The sequence below is a fragment of the Pavona decussata genome, unplaced genomic scaffold (assembly GCF_977016875.1).
Source record: "Pavona decussata unplaced genomic scaffold, jaPavDecu1.1 SCAFFOLD_19, whole genome shotgun sequence".
Taxonomy (NCBI): Eukaryota; Metazoa; Cnidaria; class Anthozoa; order Scleractinia; family Agariciidae; genus Pavona; species Pavona decussata.
Window position 1 is genome coordinate 2,446,164 of NW_028145442.1, and position 20,047 is coordinate 2,466,210.

Sequence of the window (20,047 nt, forward strand, 5' to 3'; positions counted from 1 at the left end):
AAAATGTATACAGTCGCCGTTAAAAATGCAAAGCGCGGATAGTGCTAACGATGGAGAGTGAAAAGGCAGTTAGGTATCCTAACAGTAATGGTGCTACCACAAATAAGCTCAATTCCCACGGCGGAAAAGAAGAACAGAATGAAGAAACAACTCCGAAACTAGTGAACTCAAGAAATCCCTTCGAAGGACGCACGACACACTGCGCTGACGACTTGTGGACATATGTCTCGATTATAACATTTCTGGCGGACGTCTTGACGGATTTGCTTGTATGTGTCAGGTATTATAGAGACAATGATATCTGGTGGTTTGGTCTTACACTTGGTTTCTTGGCTATAGCTTCATTTGCAATGCAGTTGTTCTCGGTAAAATGGCTTTTGGAAGATGGCAAAAGACAATCTTGCTTCACGTATATTCTTCATCTTCTACAACTTGGACCCGTCTGGAGGTAAGACACGAAGCGTGTTTTGAAAATTAAAATTGCAAGCCACGTTTCACCTTGAATTCGCGCAGGGTTTCAGAGGAGAAATCGAAAATAACTTTATTTGTGAACCTTAAGTTATTTCCTGACATCGGAAACTTGTGTTACAACTCCATTCCATTCTCACGGCCAGAGAATATCCGGAAACACTTAACTTTTCGCTCGATTGGTGTACTCCTAATTACAGACCAAGCTAGCCGTGATCAATATAGCAAGGTAATTAACGCATTTCTTACTTCACTATGCCATTACTTTCACAAGAGAGCCTTGTTAAGAATTGACTTTTGAAAGTTGACTCAGACAAACATCAACATAGATATGCACGGTCCTTAATTGGATTGTAACAACGGTACTGTGTTATAGATCAGATACATCGCAAAACGTTGATATAAATTTTTTTTCCTCCTCATTTGCATTTTCACTGGAAAATTAAGACTTTGAAAAAGCTATTAATTCGCACTACGTTCCCCAGTATAACTTAATATGACGATTTTCAAGCTACAAAAACCTGAAATTCTAAAATTCCAAACTTTTATTTTTCGCATCAACCAGCGGACAATGTACGCTTGTTTGGAGAATAACATTGGTTTTGTGTAGCGTTGTTTGTCTAAAATAAACTTATTGGAATTCAGTAAAGCGCATTACTCAAACACATTCTTTCTCACTTTCAAAAGCAATGAATATAACGGATAACCTTGGTGTCCCTATACAATCGAGTTTCAAATATGGCTTCGCTGCTTTCATGTACCAAAAAAAGACTCCCTTATTCTTGAATAGCGATCATCATTTCGTTCGATGGAATGCCGTGTTATTAATCTTAGAGCTTGACATCTTGGCGAAAATTACGAGAGGCAGATGCGATGCGCCTGCCCTATTCTCGCGCAGTTTTTTTTTTTTTTATTATTATTTTTTAACAGAATATCACTTGGCCCACGCTGTATATTGTTGGAATTAGTGTCGTGTCGTCTTTTAATAAATGAACTCCGTTGAGGTAGCAAAACTGCGCTGATGTGTTATAAGAAAAGTCTCGCGTCAATTTTAGCAAAGATCTTCAGGTTTCCTGCGTGAAAACAATGTAAACCGCTTGGACCAAAGATGGGCATTTCACAAGGGAGGATTATTTTTCTCGCGCAACGTAAAAATTCGTGCGCTCTTGATCTTTCTTTATCAAACAAAAAGATTATTAGGGCTTCCTGCAGGACGCCAACATGAATATTTATAAGTGGTGTCTTGTGTTGTTATCAGTGGACTGATTACACGCGCGATTTACGTTGAACGGTTGCATTGACCGCCTTTCACAGCTTGTTAACGTGAAAACTACCAATGCAAAGGCAACGAACAAATAGGTTTGCTTCGAACATTTTAACACGCGCGAGAATAATATGCAAAAATGGCTACGAGCTTTAATTGAGGTGGTGTGAGTTCATTTGAATGCAAATTCGCTTCTTGACTTACATTGACCAATGTTTGGTCTGGTTTGATGCAAATCAGTACCCACACTCTAACTTGCATCGTTTTGTCACTTCAATTGTTTTTTATTTTTTTTATCTACCATTGTTATTTGGCACCCATTTTCCCAAACACGAAAGCGCTACAAACACAAAGTCAGCGCCGGAAAGACAATTTTTTGTCTCTGTGGTGTACATCTGTTATTTTATTTATTACATTTTTATAGTGACCCGGAAAAACTAAGCCGCAAATTCTGTTGTGCTAATATGCAAAAATGTATCCGTGGTCGTTTTACAAACATTTTGTAGTCCCTTTAAACAAGTTAAAATTTACTTATAATTTTGCCCTTGTCCAAAGGTTTTTGCCAGCTTAGTTATCGTTCTCTCGTATGTTTTGCATGTCACTACGAGCCACTTCTATTATCAGTTATCTGAATAATGATTGTTAAGTACCGCTTTGTAATTATTCGGTCGAGCAGCGAAGGCCTTTGTTCTTCGCTGAAAGCTGTTTCTTTTCATAATTGTAGTCGTACTGAAATCAGTGTTGATCGAGACTATAGTTAAAGTGGTGGTTTTATCTGAACCGATTAATAAAGGACGGTGAGATGGCGATCAAAGAGACAACAATTTGTTGCTCTTAATCGGAGTGTGTTAGTTTGTGATTATGTCGCTTTCATTTATGATCAAATATTTGCCGGGACGTTTGTTTTAAAACAATTTAATTTTCTGCCATGCATGATAGCTTATTCCGGCACCCAGCCAACAGCTGAGGTGTGATTTTAATAATAGGCTGATCCGTTAATGAAACTGCAACACAAAATAGGAGTGACTCACTAGGAAAGCACCGATGTCCGAGCAAAGACTACAGTGAACCGGTCTTCTCTATGAAGAAGAGAACATGTTTCCTCGGTAAAGTGACCTTGGGACTGTGGAGCTAATAGAACCTTACACACCTGCAAGTTTCACGCCATTCATCAATCAAAAGCCACCGTTTCTTGATACATGTTGGGGTGTTAATATCGGAACAGCGATTTGCTGTGCAAACATATTTGCCATAGAGAATACAGCCAATCAGAACGCTAGAAACCCGTTGCATATTCTGCGGTATGCAACGGGTAGTATTCCACGAGATACGATTGAAGAGCCTGCAACTGGTCAAAATTTTCATTCAGAAAAAATTACTGTCGACAACTAAAACATGGAAGAAGAATACCCCAGTTTTGACCTTAATTTTGGAATCCTGGAACCAGACGTCGAACAGAAAAGTTAATTCAATGAGTGGCGTGGGATAAATTAGTCATGCAGTGCTTTCTCGTGGTATACCGTGAATATCCCACTCGTGACTTGATTTTTCTTTGTATACACACTAGCCTAAAGGCTCGTGTGTATGCTAAGAAAGATCAAGTCACTCGTGGGATTTTTCACGGTATACCACTCGAAAGCATTGCATAAGCAAAAAGTTAAAAACACGCTCAAAACTAGTACAGCGTATCGCACTCTTCAACAATGCGTATACCAGAGGAAAAAAAAGTTACACCACAGGTCACCAAAGCGTATGTGACACAGGTTACCATGCAAGCGTGATTTAAGAGTTTGTATGGAGTTAAAATTAAATCGAAATTTAGACAACAATTTTCTCTAAAAAAAAACCCACAAAAAATATACTTAAGTCTGAAAAAGCTTACCCGGTGTGTTTTGCTGTGTTTCCAATGCTTCTCAGTGCTTCCAAACGCTGTTTTGAGCGGTTTTATCTCTCAGCAGCTAGTCCACGTGCATCACTGTATTATGTTAATGACAAGGTAGGAAACTACAAGTCGAATTTCAATGAAATTTGGCCCGTCATTTAAGGAGAGCACTTCGAAAACCTCGCTAAAATTTGCTTGAAACTTAAGCTCTCGCTTACCTGCCTCGACATATGGCAAGAAGGATGATGTGCGGTCCCTCCTGGGTAGCTCATTTACGGAAGAGTTCATTTATTGAGACACGGGCCTTCGTTGAAAACAAAGTTCATTTCAAATCGGGTGCCATTTTTGCCGCCGACAGAGCCGTGTCGCTGGAATGTTGGAACAAACTCACGGTCAAACCTAGGCACGAGTACTAAAATGTGCCCAGCCGGGGAAATCCACGGGAAGCCTTTGGCACGTAACAAACCACACACACCCCCTCACGGCTAAGTGCAGTTCTGTACCAGCCAGCCGACCTTGTTGTGGCTTTTTTCAGTAACGCGTAAAACATTATTTCGTTCATCAGTTAGCCTGCAAGATGGTATATATAATTGAGCTAGGTTCGCATTTACGTGACAAGAAAATATAAATAAATATACAACTTATACCGAATTACCTCGACATATTTGCTCATCCACGAAAGTAACTACATCTTCCAGCGGATGTAACTTCGTACCAAAATTTGATTGTATTGACTGTGACCTACCGAAAACGACTAAACACTCATCGCCAGATCTTGTCAAACGACTTAGATTATTTTTTCTTCCTGCCCTCCTGCTCGCAAGGAATAAACCGGTAATGAGACTTCGAAAGACAAAAGGTTTAATGAGCAAAACGTTGACCTTACACGTTTTTTAAAAAATGTTGCTGTTCTCGGCAAAACAACAACTTTGCGAAATTCAAGATTTTTTGGAGAGCGTGTATACAAAGACAAATTTTCAGTTTCTTTCAGTCAGCTTTTATTCAATAAAAGCCAACTCGTAAGTTAACGAGTTGGAAAATTGCGAAGTCAATTCATAATAAAAAAAAATTAATAATACAAAAGTCAATTCATGTTCTCAAGAGACGTTTCTTGCTGTCACGGCAAGCACGGCTGGCTTGTACAGAACTGTACTTAGCCGGGAGGGGGTGTGTGTGGTTTGTTACGTGCCAAAGGCTTCCCGTGGATTTCCCCGGCTGGGCACATTTTAGTACTCGTGCCTAGGTTTGACCGTGAGTTTGTTCCAACATTCCAGCGACACGGCTCTGTCGGCGGCAAAAATGGCACCCGATTTGAAATGAACTTTGTTTTCAACGAAGGCTCGTGTCTCAATAAATGAACTCTTCCGTAAATGAGCTACCCAGGAGGGACCGCACATCATCCTTCTTGCCATATGTCGAGGCAGGTAAGCGAGAACTTAAGTTTCAAGCAAATTTTAGCGAGGTTTTCGAAGTGTTCTCCTTAAATGACGGGCCAAATTTCATTGAAATTCGACTTGTAGTTTCCTACCTTGTCATTAACATAATACAGTGATGCACGTGGACTAGCTGCTGAGAGATAAAACCGCTCAAAACAGCGTTTGGAAGCACTGAGAAGCATTGGAAACACAGCAAAACACACCGGGTAAGCTTTTTCAGACTTAAGTATATTTTTTGTGGGTTTTTTTTTTAGGGAAAATTGTTGACTAAATTTCGATTTAATTTTAACTCCATACAAACTCTTAAATCACGCTTGCATGGTAACCTGTGTCACATACGCTTTGGTGACCTGTGGTTACACGCATGATTACAGATACAAAATTACATCTTTGGTTCAATACAAACCAAACCAGTGGAATATTGTTTATTCGCGCGCTCTGATTGGCTATTCACCTCCCAGCATCGTCCTCGATTTCGCGTACGAATATTTTCGCCATTTTCTCAGAAATAAAGTGACTAATTGAGACTGCCGGAAATATACTAAAACAGTTATAAGCTTGTGATTAGTGGTCACTGGTGGATATTTCCATTACTGCTTCACGGCTTCAAAAACATCCCCCTCCGATTTGTTGAATTGTTTTTAAATATTAGCGCTTAGAATACGTTTGTTGATCTCGTTCGCACTTTTTGCGCCCCCTCCTGTCAAACAAACCCGTGCAGTACTCTACCAACTGAGCTATCAAGTCAACTTAGAGCTGGTCAATTTGTGAGTTCGAAGTATATCTGTACAGGTAATGAAATGAAAGTGAAATATGGCAGTTTTATATTGCAATGATCCAGGATACAGAATAGAATAGAATATAGAATACATAGAGGATTCGTCATTTCAATACTGCTGTCACACGTAACATATATATACATGCTGTGCTTTTGTAATTATTATAATGCGCATTTGATCATCTTGTCATGGAAAATGCGCAATATAAGCGAATAAATTATTATTATTATTATTATTATTATTATTATTATTATTATTATTATTATTATTATTATTATTATTATTATTATATTATTATTTTGATACTGCATGGTCTTATAGAAGTGGAGGGGGGAAGGCAGTGAGTGACTTCAGTATAAAGTTTATACATAGTGCTCTTACTCAACAGCAACACCAAACAAGTTTTTATGTTTTCCCGCGTTTAGCACCGGTTACCTATTTTCCCGCGCTGCGCACTGGTTTCAAGTTCTTCTGCACCGACTTCCCATAGCATATTTTTACTTCAAATTCCAACTGGCTCATTGTGTTCGCGGTGATTGACGAAATCTTTTTAGTTTGTTTGATTTTTGCTTGTTTTTTGTTTGTTTGCGTTTTGTCTCAAAAGCCGTACAGTAGACTTGTGCAGTATGAAAGAGCAAATCCATAAGCCTAAGATGTACCATTTTTGTTTTGTTTCATTTTGTAGGTATTGGAACGTTGTCAAGACTTGCTGGAAAGCACGTAAAAAGAATGCAAACATTTTGGATTTTGCCGCCTTCCTGGGAGAATGGCGCGACATAAGCATGTTAAGACTTCTTCAGGCTTTCTTAGAATCCGCGCCTCAACTAGTTCTTCAACTCTACATCTTGCTTCAGCGATCACATCCGTTTGAGTGGAGAACTGACTGGTTGATTGCCAGCGCTGCGGGTTCGTCTTTGCTATCTATGATCTGGGCCATCCTAGCCTACAGTAAATCTTTACGTGACTTTAGAAAACAAGGGTATAAGCTTTCACTTCCCGGCTTGCTCTTCCAGTTACTATGGCGTATCTCCATGGTGACTTCACGCGTGGTTGCCATGGTGCTGTTTGCGTCATCTTTCCAAAACTGGCTTTTCGTAGCCTTGGGTACGCACTGGCTTTTAATGACCACGTGGTTGATTTGTCAGAGGACGCGATTCTGCACCGATGAAGATGGCAAGGAGCATCCGTGTCGCGAGAAACTGTTTTGCGCTGTGATCGGGTTCATGTACATATTTTGCTTTTTCAACACAAGAGAAGGCATGACTCGAAAGCGCGTGGTACTGTTCTACTCTATTATCTTAGTCGAGAATTCACTGTTGGTTTCTATGTGGTATCCGCATAGGACGTTCCAGGGCGTAGCGGCTTTCTCAGCCTTAGGGGTGGTGTGGGGAGGACTTGTGTTCGGTATACTCTGTATGATATTGTACTATCGCTTTTACCATCCCAGTTTACCAGTGCAAGGAATCATTCTGCAAAAGAGAACGTTTGATCTTGAAGGCCAGAAGACCCATACTTGGGTTTGCTGTTGTTGCTGCCGCGTAAAGGAATCAAAGGAAGATACAATTGCAGGGGAAGGTCTGATAACAAACGTAAATCACAGGGAAAACCGCCAGGCATACCCGGCCCTCGAACTAGAAATTCTCCCACGTAGCGCGTCGCGGGAGATTTTACAAGAAGTTGAAGGGACAGGAAGTCGCGCGGGGTCATATGAGTGGATCTCTTGTCCAGACTCTTCCACACTTATTCACAGCACACCTGCGCGTCCTCTGAACACGTCTGGTTCGCACGCCAGACATCCGCTGATCATAAATGAAGTGCCTAGGATCACTGTGACTGGCGCAACTCCTGAAGTGATGAGTCCTGTTTCAAACTCCTCCTTGTTCACGTTCAAAGATGTTGACATAGAAACTCTAGACGAGGTGGTACAGCGCTCACAAAAACCATCAACAAGCTTGGCTGGAGGGATAGCGAACGGCGATGGAGAGGATGATGTTTCTACAACACCTAAGGAAAACCTTGATTGGAGCAAAGAGAAGGAGAACTTCGAAACTCGACGAGGTTTAGATTTTCAAAATGACATCAACACAAACCCAACCTCGCCAAAAAGTCCCACTTCACGGGAAATCATCGGCTGGTTTCGACCAGACCAAAACGCCTACGGTGACGATTCTTTAGACGAAGGCGAAGAAAAACCCGAAAAAATCAATTACGGTTCGTTGAGCTTTGGAAATCGATACAGCCTCGTGTCTTCCGACTGTATCTCGCTGTCGTCCGAAAGCTCTCGAAGTTCGCTAGACAGCATCGTGTTTGCTGATGAGGGTCCTGGATGTTCCGGTGTTCATATTCGTAAGTCCTGTTCAGGCGTGTTTACTCCGAGGGCCGCAGACGAAGGAATATTTTCTGATGAGCGGGATTCGCCATTGAAAGCTAACGTTAGCGCTTCTGATGATCCAGATGTGAATTCCGAAGCGTCCACGCCACAGAAAAGAAGAGTCAACGCTCAGTTTCCTGTTTTAGGGAACGACGACAAACGAGATACGTTCAAAGGAGAGCAGTTCACAGCATCACCAGGGAAATTACGATTGACCTCAGCATCAAATGAAGACGGATATGAGCTGGTAGAGTTGCTAATGGACGCTCCGTCAACGCCGTCCTCCAGCTTGAAAAGAAGAAACAGGGAGGTAGGCAGTAGCTTGTCATCTGAAGAAAAAGCAGAAGTAGGCGAGGACGAGCCAAGAGCTGTGCGAGAGGGGTCTGTGTCCGAGCGTGAGGACGGGCACGAAAGTGAGTCTACCGACATTAGCAGTGATAGCAGTCATATAAGAACGCGGCATCGCTCGTGCGACGAGATAGAGACTGGGGCAAGTGGTGTCAAGTCTTCCCCGGACGCGGAAGAGACTAATAAACGACACACGTTCGACTTTTCGCAGTTGTCAAAGGGCCCTCGATCACCCGGGAAACGAAGAAGAGACCGCAAATATCGACGAAGCAAGAGAAAAGATTTCGACAACTTTGTTGTGACGACCCTCAGGCCGGGGAAGTACGGTTCGCTTCGGCGCTCGATCGATCGGATGGCGAGAATTCAGGAGGATGCAGAGGAAACGTTTTTACTGAACACTGAAGCAGCTTTAAATGCGTGCATACCTGAATACGAGGACCTTTCGTCACCAAATCAGCCTGACACACCAACCGACGAATTACCTGCAAAAACGGAAAATGACAGTTCCGCTAAAAACCATGAGTTAAATTCTAGTGTAGAAAGCTCAAATCCGCGTCTGTTTGAACCGCAAATCAACAGCAGCGTATCTGCGCGAGAGAGCTTTATGAGAAGGAAGCGTTTAAAAAGATTCCTTTCCAAAGAGCTCGCACCGGGCAGATTCTCTTCCGTGAGACGTTCCAGCGAGAGTTGTCCTTCAGACGAAAATTTTCAGCTTTTCCTTCAAGAAAATGAGTTGGGAGGCAGGCAACACATGTCTGTAGATAGCTTGCCGAGTCGCCATTTAAGCAGTAATCATCATCGAAGGACAAGTAGCGGAACTAAGCGAAAAGAATTTAGCGGGAAAACTACGAGCCTTCCTAACGTTAAATACTCTGGCCTGACTCACAACAAACAGAACCCCGAGAAAGCCATAGTAAAGTATATAAAGAATTCTCAAAATGCTATTCTCTTCAAGAATGCAGAAAACAATGCACGCAACCATGACAACAGGGAACTTGATTCTGTTCCCAATAAAAGGCATACTTACGACTTCACCCACGATTCCGCGCGTCATTTGGATACAAGGGAGCGGCTGCTCGGCAAAGACGGCGAGAAAAGGTCAGCGGAAGATCGTCAGCAGCGCAGGTCTCAATCAGAGGTTTTGATTGGTTCGCTAGGTTCTGGAATGTACGTGTGATTGAAGACAGCCAGGGTGAAAGGTAATCGGATTAGCCAAAAAAGAACTTCTTAGATTATTGTTATTGCTTATCACGGAAACGTACTGTCCACATGTCTACCTTATTACAAGAAACTTTCCCGAGAACGTCATTTCACGATATTGCCAGGATATATTTCACGATACTAAACTTGCTGTGGATAAATGAGCGAAATTCGTTTTTCGCGACATCAAATCAAATTCTCACGATTTGAACTAGAAAATCGCATGAAAGATAAAATTTTGATTTCGCAACAAATTTCCTGTAATAAGGTACGAGCATTTTAAAGGTGTTGTGACACGAGAGAATGTTTCTACAACTTGCAATGCAGCTTCCTGGCAAGACAAGTTTCTGAAGTTTCGGACAAAATTGCATGTGTACCACTCCCCCTTCGCAATTAGTCTCGCGACAAAAATTGCATTGCAAGTTTCAGGAAAATTAGACTAGTCCTCTACTTTTCGCTTCGAAGGAAGTAACTTTGTAACTTGTAGCATGTTTTCAGAAAAAATGTCTTTAAATGCGTTTACAAATCGTTTTGCGTCTACAGACATTCGTGTCCCGTCGTTCTCGTTACTCACGTGTATACGATTTAAAATGCCTGCGTTACCTTAGAGACCCTGTTCAGTGCGGCAATGTTGTCATCTCATCGGTTCCGAAAACGGCTGTTTGAAAACTTTCCACTCTGAGCAGCTTTCGTCAGCTGTCGTCAAAAACTTCGTACATCTTGAGGCACAACGTGTCAATATGTAAAAACTTCGATTTAGCAAAAGTAAGTCTAAGTGTGATTACATTTTATACCGTTCCTTTCAATAAGGCAATATTAGATTTTGAATTTCAGAGTTTGAGATCATGTGTTGTTGGTTCAATAAGAACCTTGGAAAATTAGCTTTGGTCTGAAACTTTTGTACTGTATGAGACACAAAGTGTAAAGAGGTAAAGATTTCGATTTAAAGACTGCAAATCTTAGCACGGTTAAACTTTTTTAGCGTTGCGCCTTTCAATTACACGCAAACTCTGATGCTGAAACTCGTTAACATCAAGGCGCGTTTTACGCTGTTATTAATAATGACTGTACCAGGAAATGAACGATTAGTTCGGCGACTAAAAAAAGTCGCTGACGGCAGTAAGGTAAATAGCAAGCTTTAGCTTAGTTTTGAAATTCAGTGTTTGCGTGCCATTGAAAAGTGGGGTAACACAGATTTAACTATCGCATGAAACTTTCAAGTTTTGGGGTATAATGTGTAAATATTTGTAAAATTTCGATTCCCCGATTATACGTCAGTACAATTAAGATTTTGATGGTTATCACTTAAATACAACTTAAGCGCCGTTTCCATTGTACGTAGTATTGCTGATTCTAATTTTGTTGTCAGTTTGAAAGGAGTGCTTAAGAACTTTCATTTGAACGATTTTATCCACAAACTCAAAAGTTAGAACCATCTTGTACAGCATAATAAACAGCACCACTGGAAAATGCTACTCAGTAGCTTTCATTTGAATGGTCACACTTAAGGATTTCATCCACGGACTCCAACGTTAAAAGTATTTTGTAGGACTCAGAGATGGCCTGTAAGAGTGAGAGGTTCAGCTCGCAAATTTCGTCGCCACAAGTCCAGCCTTTTCAATGAAGGTCGTCTCTTTGCATAAAGAAAAACTACACTCGCAGAGCTTTCGCTTTCATAAGTCAGCCACACTAAAGCGAACGCCACGGCAAAAATTTAAACTAAAGTGGGAAAACGATATTTTGTTGTTATTTTTAGTTGAGAACACTTTGATGGGTTTATTTATTTATTTATGTCAAAATCTAGTTCAATGTAACCGTTGAGCTGAGTTGTTTATTTAAGTTTATTTATTATTGTACAGTTGTAAATACATAGGAAGTCTTCAATGCTCGCGCAAAACGAGGACATACTGTTTCAGAAGTAAAATTTGCGTCCGGAAAACAAAAGAAAGCATTTATTGCTTTTGAGACACAAATTTGCTTCCGGGACAAGTTCCTTGTGCGGCTAAGCTTGCAAAATGAGCATTTGCGTGCAGAGGAATGATCCCTATTTTAGCTAGGCTCTTGGGGAAACAATTTTTCCACAACGTTTGTATTCCTCGCTGGAGCTTTTAGAAGTTACGGTAATTTGTTTAGTGAGTTTTAATTTCTTGGTGAAACAAGTGCTTAAATAAACGCAAATTATGAAACACATTCATCAAATTTCTGTTTTATGGCTGTCCTCCCTCAAATTTGAGGAGAACTTGTCGCTAATGATGTTTCAATACTAGGTGGTCCTTCACACACCGTTGATAATCCACTTCAAATAAAAAGAAAGGTGTGGTCAAAATTTTCTGTATAGTTACGTAATTCAGAGAATTAATGTCTCTTTTGATATATCACAAGTTCTACTGGCTAACGTTCTGCCAAAGATGTGAAGCTTTCCGAAAAAGCAAAATTAAAAAACCGGAGGTCGTCGACTTGGCTTTTTAAAGATTTTCCAAAAGCTGAAATAAAGAGGTTCTTTTTGTAAAACAAAGGTGCACTCTCCCCCATTCCGTCCGGGTATACGAATAAGGCCTATTCATTCAAACGAATTTCAATGCCCAATTCCCGCCAAGGCTAAAACACGTTTAAAAGCTGTTTAGTTAAACACAGTTTAAAATTGTTTCCTTCATAAAAGCTGCTTTCGGACTTTTGTCGACTATACAGATTTAACACGGATAAAAGCATAAGTTAAGATTTACTTGAATCCTATGTCAAAGCCAATGGTTCAGCTTTCTGTTACCAATTTTCATTTTGTTAACGTGGTTTGATTAAACATGTTTTGTTGGTGTGGATGGGGACAGGGGCTCAAGTTAATCATTTAAGAAAGGGATAAACCTGACTGTAAACAAGTCAGTGTTAAGTAGCTCTAGAACCTCACGACTAGGAGCCTCTATCTGTACTAATTCCTTGAGTCAACCTTTTCCCGAGTCGATTTATTTTTAAAATGGTTTTCCCGCGAAAAGGTTTGACGAATGACAATTTATAACTGTCATCGGTGTTCTTTGATTGGGTATTTGAACTATGGAAGCTCCAAAGGTCCCTGAGACTCGTTCTAATAATAAATCTACCGGGAAAGGATTGGCTCTAAGGCTTTGTATGCGGCTCCAAGTCATGGGCTCCTAGTAGCTCTTGATAGCGATTTTTAACTTCAGATAGGCTATAAGAAAATATAAAAATAATAATCTATAATAAGGTAATTTGGTCACTGTCAAGCCAAACGTTTGTTTTCACTCCCCACCGACGCAACACCACAGCTTCTTTCGAAACTAATCCACTTTTCTTACCTACCGGTATAAGAAAATACAGACAAATATATTTCGTTATTACACCCATTTTGAAATCACTGGTGATCCTTGCAATCTGATTGGTTCACAACAGTGCGATTTATTCACGAATCGCACTATTTTTTTTTTATCTAAATCGAGACTGGAGACTGAAATAAATAGTAATATTGACAAGAAAAAAACCTGTGTGATTTCAAAAATGGGTGTAATAAAGTGTTAACTGAACTTCCTGTCGTGCAATTTTGGTCTGAAATCATACTTGTGATTTCAAATCGATTTAGAAATCACACGTATGATTTCAGACCAAACTGCTCTCCACTCAATACTATGGCGCGCGCCATACTCGATTACCATTATTAATTACAACAACAATCAGTTAAAATTAATAGAGATAGCATAAAATGGAACAGAAAAAAATTAATATACATTTAAGACAAATCTTCTTGCAAGAGCGATGGCGTATGATGAAGTTTCATCATGTGTCATGGTACCAGGGTTGCTGTAGAATTTTTGTTGGCCTATTTCTGTAAAGGAATCAACAAAGAAAGGTGAGTGAATGACAGTTCTCCCATTGAGATTTCCCCTTTAATTTTAAAGAGTACCCATAAATAGTGAAATGTGTCGAATTTTATTTTCCCCGCTGAGAAACCAACAGGCCCACAAGGAGGATCTGCTCATTAGCATTCTCTTGCGGAACGGTCCCGGATTTTATGCACACACTCAAAAGTTAGGGCCACCTTGTTCAGTGAAATTAACACTAGATTTTCATTTGAATGGTGTCAGTAACATTTCACTTCACTTTAAATGTAGGATTTCATCCACGCACATAGGGACCTTAAGCAGCGACGAAAAAGACGGCAACAAAAACGTCAAACATAGGTATTAAATGGAAAAACACTGGCTCTGCACGTACGTTATCCGCTTTGCATGGTAGATTTCTCATGTTGACGTTCTCTGCAAAATAACAACGCGAAATCAGGTGAAGTGACCAAATTCAAGGCTTTATGGAGAACGTGCACACATGCTAACAATTTTCGGCCTTTCTTTTTAAGGCCTCCCAAGAATTGAGCTCCTGGATAGTTCAAGCACATTACATAAACAAAATGAGTTGGGATTAATCGCAAAGATATTCCGAGAAAGCGAATTTAAATTTTAAGTTAGATACGTTTTCGTTAGCGTCGTAGTTGTCTCTGCTTAAGCTCCTTTATACTTAACAATTAGTTATGAGCTCGAAATTTCTATCGCGTGATAGTTGATGACGGCGAAGCCCGAATCAGCTATTACGCGATAGAAATTGAGAGCTAATTGTTTTAGTGTAAATCTACTAGTCGTTCAAAATGTAACAACGAGAAAGATTTACGTTTTTATTGAATAATGATATAAATAAGTCACGCCAGGCACTACTCACTCTACTCACTATATCTATCACAGAATAGATTGTGAGTAGCGTAGCCAATAAGAGAATAGCATTCGTGAAAGAATGCTAGTAGATTTATACTAACTACCGAAAGGAGACCGACATTGAGGTCGCGGAATAATTTTTTTAGCTAAAATTTAGTATATACCGAACCAGTGGATAGCCAGCCGGCCAAAGAGTCTTTTTATTTATGTCAAATTGACAAATTAGCAGAAGTAAGGCTATCAAAGCGGCTGAATCACTTCAGTAATCAATTTAAGCAACTACTTAATCGCCATTTTAGGAAAGTTGAGACACGACATTCTTTAGTTCTTTGTATTATTGTTTAGGATTAGGATTTTTATATATTCATATAAATTTTGATATTGATAGTTTATTTTGTAGTTTTGTATCGTATACGTATCGACTTGATAAATTTTTTAACCGTGTGTAAATAAAGATTGAATTGAAAAAAGAGCGTATTCTCAGTTGAGTAGCCAATCAAAACGCAGTCTCAACTGAGTAGCCAATCAGAGCGCGCCACTAGCCTGGTGCTGTTTATCACTATGCGGGAAAAGCAGATCTAAGCAAGGGATACTGGAATCCAAAAAGAAAATTGGGGGTAACCACGCATAATTTTAAAGAGGCCTTCACACGGCAAACTAAAGTTGGCAAACTCGTGTTGGCATACTCAAGTTGGTGTGTGTGAACGGCACAAAAACAATCGGCAAACAAGTTGGTAAACTTTTGGCGACCAATAGAGCTTGCCTCTATTCTCGCCAACTTTTTCACCAACTTTTTCGTGTTGGTAAAATCGTATTTGACGTGTGAACGGTTGGCAAATGTGTGTTGGTGACTGTCAAAACACGCGCTCTATTCACGTGATTTGCATGACACTTCACAAAATGGCGGACGGATGTGAAGACGAACGTGTAACTTTTCAATCTGTGGGACGAAAATGGAAGAGCTGGCGGAGAAACTGGGGTTAAAAGGCGCGAAGCTCTTGGAAGAGCGTGTTGTACGCTCCAAGGGTGGGATTTCTACTGATATAAGGTTTCGTCCAAACCTATTATTTTGCCAGCGCTTTCTGTTTCTTCTTCGGCGATTAACATACAATAGGACCAACACACAAGCGGCAACTCTTCGTGAGTGCCACTGCACTACGTCGGCCATTTTGCAAATTTAGCGTGTTGTGTTTTGACGCGAGTTTGACGTGTGAAGGCACGAGTTTGCCAACTTTAGTTTACCGTGTGAAGGCCGCTTAACACAAAACAATGTAAAGATTTTTTTCCTAATTGAAGCTTAATTATCTCTGAAATATGCGTGGTTGCCTCCAGTTTTCTTCATGGATTCCAATAATACTTAAGATCTTCTTTTCCTGCATAGCCACAAACGGCGTAAAAATAACTCGGACCATCTGGGGATGCGCAGTAGCAAAAGGGGTACTGTCCTTAGAATTTCATTTTTCATTCTTCATAAACAAGCCGTAACTTGAAACTTTCCAATGGTGCACGACAGGTGAGAAACAATATTTCCTTTTACTTCACCTTTTTGAAACAACTAAAAAGAAGATCTAAGCTCTATAAACAGCTCTCACCTTGCAGCAGATGTTTTTTGTCGGTCGTCGATACTTTCCCAGTTTTAACCGGCAGTTTGGACAAACATGCTCCACATCTTGAAACCGTTTCCATAGAAACGGCACGAGACAGCATCCCCCGAAGCATCCCAGTAGGCACAGCGCTGCGGCAAACGCGATCGTCATTTTACCAACCCTGTACGTCACCACAGTCATCACGTGATTCTTACAGGAGCCGCAAAACGTGTACACGGATTCATCCATGTTAAAATCTTCTCGATCATCGATGTCGAAGGACCCTAAGTCATCCACTGTATTTTCTCCTTCACTGTCCGATTTGCGACTTAAGGTTGGCTGAGAAGCTGTTAAATCGAATAATAAAAGAAAACTTTTAAAATCATAAAAAATCAGTGATGCGGGTGAGAGAGACGGAAATCGGTAGCAATCAAACAGTCTCATAGTGGTATAGGACAAGAAAAGCTGAACCGAACTTACTTATTCCTTCTTTTATTTTATTTTAACCGCTAACATCCGTAGACACCGCCTTTAAAAAAGGATTATTTGATAACCAAAGCAGCCATTTTAAAGCACTGTCACCAGGCCCGGGATGGAAGGCCCGCACAAAAAATTTTCATAGTTTTTTTGTATTTGCATATTTGAGATGTCGTCGAGTTTTTCCGAGTTGTATGCAATCAACAAAGGGATCTCTTGATTTTACCGTAAGGCGTTCTCAGAAACATACCGTATAGTTAATTATAAGAAACAAATTTATAACGTGTATTAAAGACAGACTTCTAAAGAGGCAGAACTTTAAATTGCATAATAGACAGAGACACTAGCAGCTTGTGATTTTTGTCTTTTAGTGTTGCATAATCGAACAATAAGTGGGGACTGCTAGTATTCATTTCTCGCCTTAATTTCTGACATAACTATATATTACATCTCTTGTCGAATTTAAGAATTACCTAGTTAGTGTATTAGCTTAATAAGAAAAGTGTCAATATGAATAGTTAATTTTTATTCTGTATTCTAACTATTGTGGCATGTAATTTTTACTTTTACATTTTGTAAGTGGTTGGTGTGTTGCATAATCAACTTTTACCGACCTAATCGAGATGATAATGATGGTGAAGTTTTGATTGCTAAATGCCGAAAATATTGCTCTTTTCTTTCTCTGTTGGTTATTTTTTTTTTTAACCATAATTAGTCGGTGGAGTTGCTATAAATATAATACATGATAGAAATACTGCCTGGTTGCGTTTCTTCTGAAAAGTGTTATATATTGAAACTGATGTAATGGAGTACTAAAAATATAAATATAATACATGATACGGCGTGTACATTGCTTCGTGAGTATATCAACATATTTTACACGGCAAGTCATTAAATTAAATGTGACTTTTCAGTTTATTTTCTTCGAATGGGGCCGGTTTAATTATTTTGCGTTGAAAACAGCGAAACTGACATTACTTCACTACAAATACTTACAGCACTGAAAATTTTCTCGCAGGGTAGCAATTATTAATGGTAATCACTTTGTATTTACCAATGACATACTCTAACGATATATAAGAACATACTAAAACTATTACATCGGCCTGTACAAGTTGCTGGTGTTGCCATTTTGAAAATCGTGAATTTATTTTGTTACTTCCTGGCAAGTTTAGTATGAAAGCGGACAACTTACATCAAAGAAAACTAAAACAAAATTCAGAAAATAAATCTTACGCGAATTTTTCTAAAATGAGAAAATTTAAGCCTAAAATCATAACTGACTTTCGCCGTAGTTTTGTCGAGTCATCTATACAACTAATCAAACTTCGTTGCGAAGTATTTTTTTTCCAGTTCGTTAACCTATTACAGAAAAAAAATGTTCTTACCAGGTATATTGGTGTTACCGGCGCTACTAGACGGCATATCTGTATCTGAATTCCTCATGGCGTGCACGTAATGGCGAAAAAGAATTTTCTTCAGAATTAAGATTCAGTTTCTATTGTCTTCCTGGTATATTACCCACATAAAGCGCAAGGCGTTGACCTTCTCAAAAGAACCAATCAAGTTGCGACCTGGTGCAGCGTGTGTACTTGCAAGAATTCCTTTGTCTGGACGTGACCCCCTAGAGGACTGGATACCATTGATGGTAAGTCTCTCTCCATTCTCCCACTTGCAGCATGGTTGCTTTTGATCGGCACGACCTGGGCGTGAGTCTTTACCGTTCGCCCGCCTTAATTGCCCGCGGAGGATTTTGACCAAGACGCAATTACCCGAGGAGGCGTCTTTGGATTTCAGTAAAAACCAGTAATTAATTGTGTTTGCAAGGGCCACCCCGACAAAATACGGATCCTGTAGTGAAGAATCTAATCAGCAAAAAAATTGTAAAACAAATAATCTAAAAAAAAGAGCAAGGCTGATTTCACGGTCAGGGAAGTATATTTTTCAATATTTCGAAAGGCACGGCCTTTCTTCTTCAGGGTATGTTTGAGACTGACCCTGTGGTAAGAGACGTTACAATTTAAAACAGTTACAAAACTGAGATACCTGAAACACATAGGCTAAAGTAACATAAACAATAACGTTACAATTTGAAATTCTGAAAATACAACTGGTAAATAGGTATAACTGACAAAATAGCTAACGTTACAACGTGGAAAACGAAAACCAAAATACGCCACAAAAATTTTTTTACATAACTTAGGAGGATGAAATAAATTGTTGTTGTTGTTGTTGTTGAAAGACGGGGAAAATGTTCATGTATCATCTCTCCTATTAAGACCTAAGGGTTCAAGAGCCCCGCTCCTATTTTTCTTTCGTACTTTTGCTCGTCGAATTTTTTCCCGCCCGTTTTGACATCGTCTTCGGCTCCACTATCTGCCCCTGGGTGTCCGAGGATGCTTAACACCAGTACCTCTGACCCTGTTTCCAAAGATAAGAGTGATCCTTTCGGCAGTAAAAAAGGACGAAAACAAAAAAGTTGGATATATAAACTGAAAAAAATAAATGTATAAAAATTAGTAAGTCTGTTTGTGAGGACCACGTGCACCTCGACAAAATTAAAGTACCGGTTTCTGAAATGCCTTGAAGAAGAAAGGCCGTGCCTTTCGAAATATTGGAAAAATATATTTCCGTGACCTTGCTGTTTTTTGCATTTAATATATTTAAAAATGCATTCTTTTTCAGTTTATATATCCAACTTTTTTTGTTTTCGTCTGATTTTTACTGCTGTAAGGATCAGTCTTGCCGTCTATAATGTATTACCTCAAGTATTTTACTGATCCAAGTCTGTACAAGATCCGGCATTGGTCTTACCAAATTAAGAGCCCCGACTATTTACCGGGACCGAAGCACAGCATTAGGTTTCACGAAATACAGAGAGACATCTTTATTTATCATAATGAAAGTTAAACTTTTAAAATCCCTTCAGCTAGTAGACCTAGCGGCGAAGCAAGTTGACAAGTTTAAACTTAAAACCCACACCAAACGATAAAAACATGGGTTTGAACAAGGACTTGAAAAGAAACTTACCGTGCCCGAAAAGCTATCCAAACTTAATTTCGAGAAAAAAGCGTTAGGTCTTAAAATTTCCCTTGTTAAAACGCTTGTTGTTGTTGTTCTGCATCAAGGGGCTAATACCTCTTAGGACTCAGGTCAGTCTCTCCCGTGAGGATTTCACAGAGCGTGCTTCTCGTAATCACACCCATAAACCGTCTTGTTAATTTTCACTGCTAATTTTCAGATGCAGCAGTTTGGAAGCAGCCAGATTCAAAATGAAGGATGTACAGTATTAACGGAACCCATATTAATGAGGTAGCACCGGGACTTGAACCCAGACACGCAGCCTCCTGTCAGGACACATTTCCTTGGACTTTCTGCGTGAAAAAGTCAAAAATGTTCAACGTGTAAGGCTTGTTACATTCGGACCCAGCCGAATGTAAGAACGGGATACAAAAATTTCAGCCAAGAAATTAATAAACACCAAGCCAAAAAAATGTTTGCGCTTACCTTTTTTACCCCGAAAATTT

At 39.8% G+C, this 20,047-nt stretch overlaps 2 protein-coding genes across 2 annotated transcripts; one reads left to right on the forward strand and one right to left on the reverse strand.

Annotated features, from left to right (window-relative positions):
* The first annotated feature begins 4 nt into the window (after positions 1-4).
* LOC146487039 (uncharacterized) lies at positions 5-11,938 on the forward strand. The gene is made up of 2 exons (XM_085091704.1): positions 5-448; positions 6,515-11,938. Exons 1-2 carry the CDS (start codon positions 51-53, stop codon positions 9,723-9,725), a joined length of 3,609 nt encoding a protein of 1,202 aa, XP_084947830.1. The 5' UTR covers positions 5-50; the 3' UTR covers positions 9,726-11,938.
* A 1,320-nt stretch (positions 11,939-13,258) lies between these two features.
* On the reverse strand, positions 13,259-17,966 carry LOC146487040 (lipopolysaccharide-induced tumor necrosis factor-alpha factor-like). The gene is made up of 4 exons (XM_085089695.1): positions 17,909-17,966; positions 16,050-16,390; positions 13,970-14,010; positions 13,259-13,580 (listed from the first exon to the last, which is right to left on the reverse strand). The coding sequence occupies exons 1-3, from the start codon at positions 17,964-17,966 to the stop codon at positions 13,996-13,998; spliced, it is 414 nt and encodes a 137-aa protein (XP_084945821.1). The 3' UTR covers positions 13,259-13,580; positions 13,970-13,995.
* Positions 17,967-20,047: the final 2,081 nt, after the last annotated feature.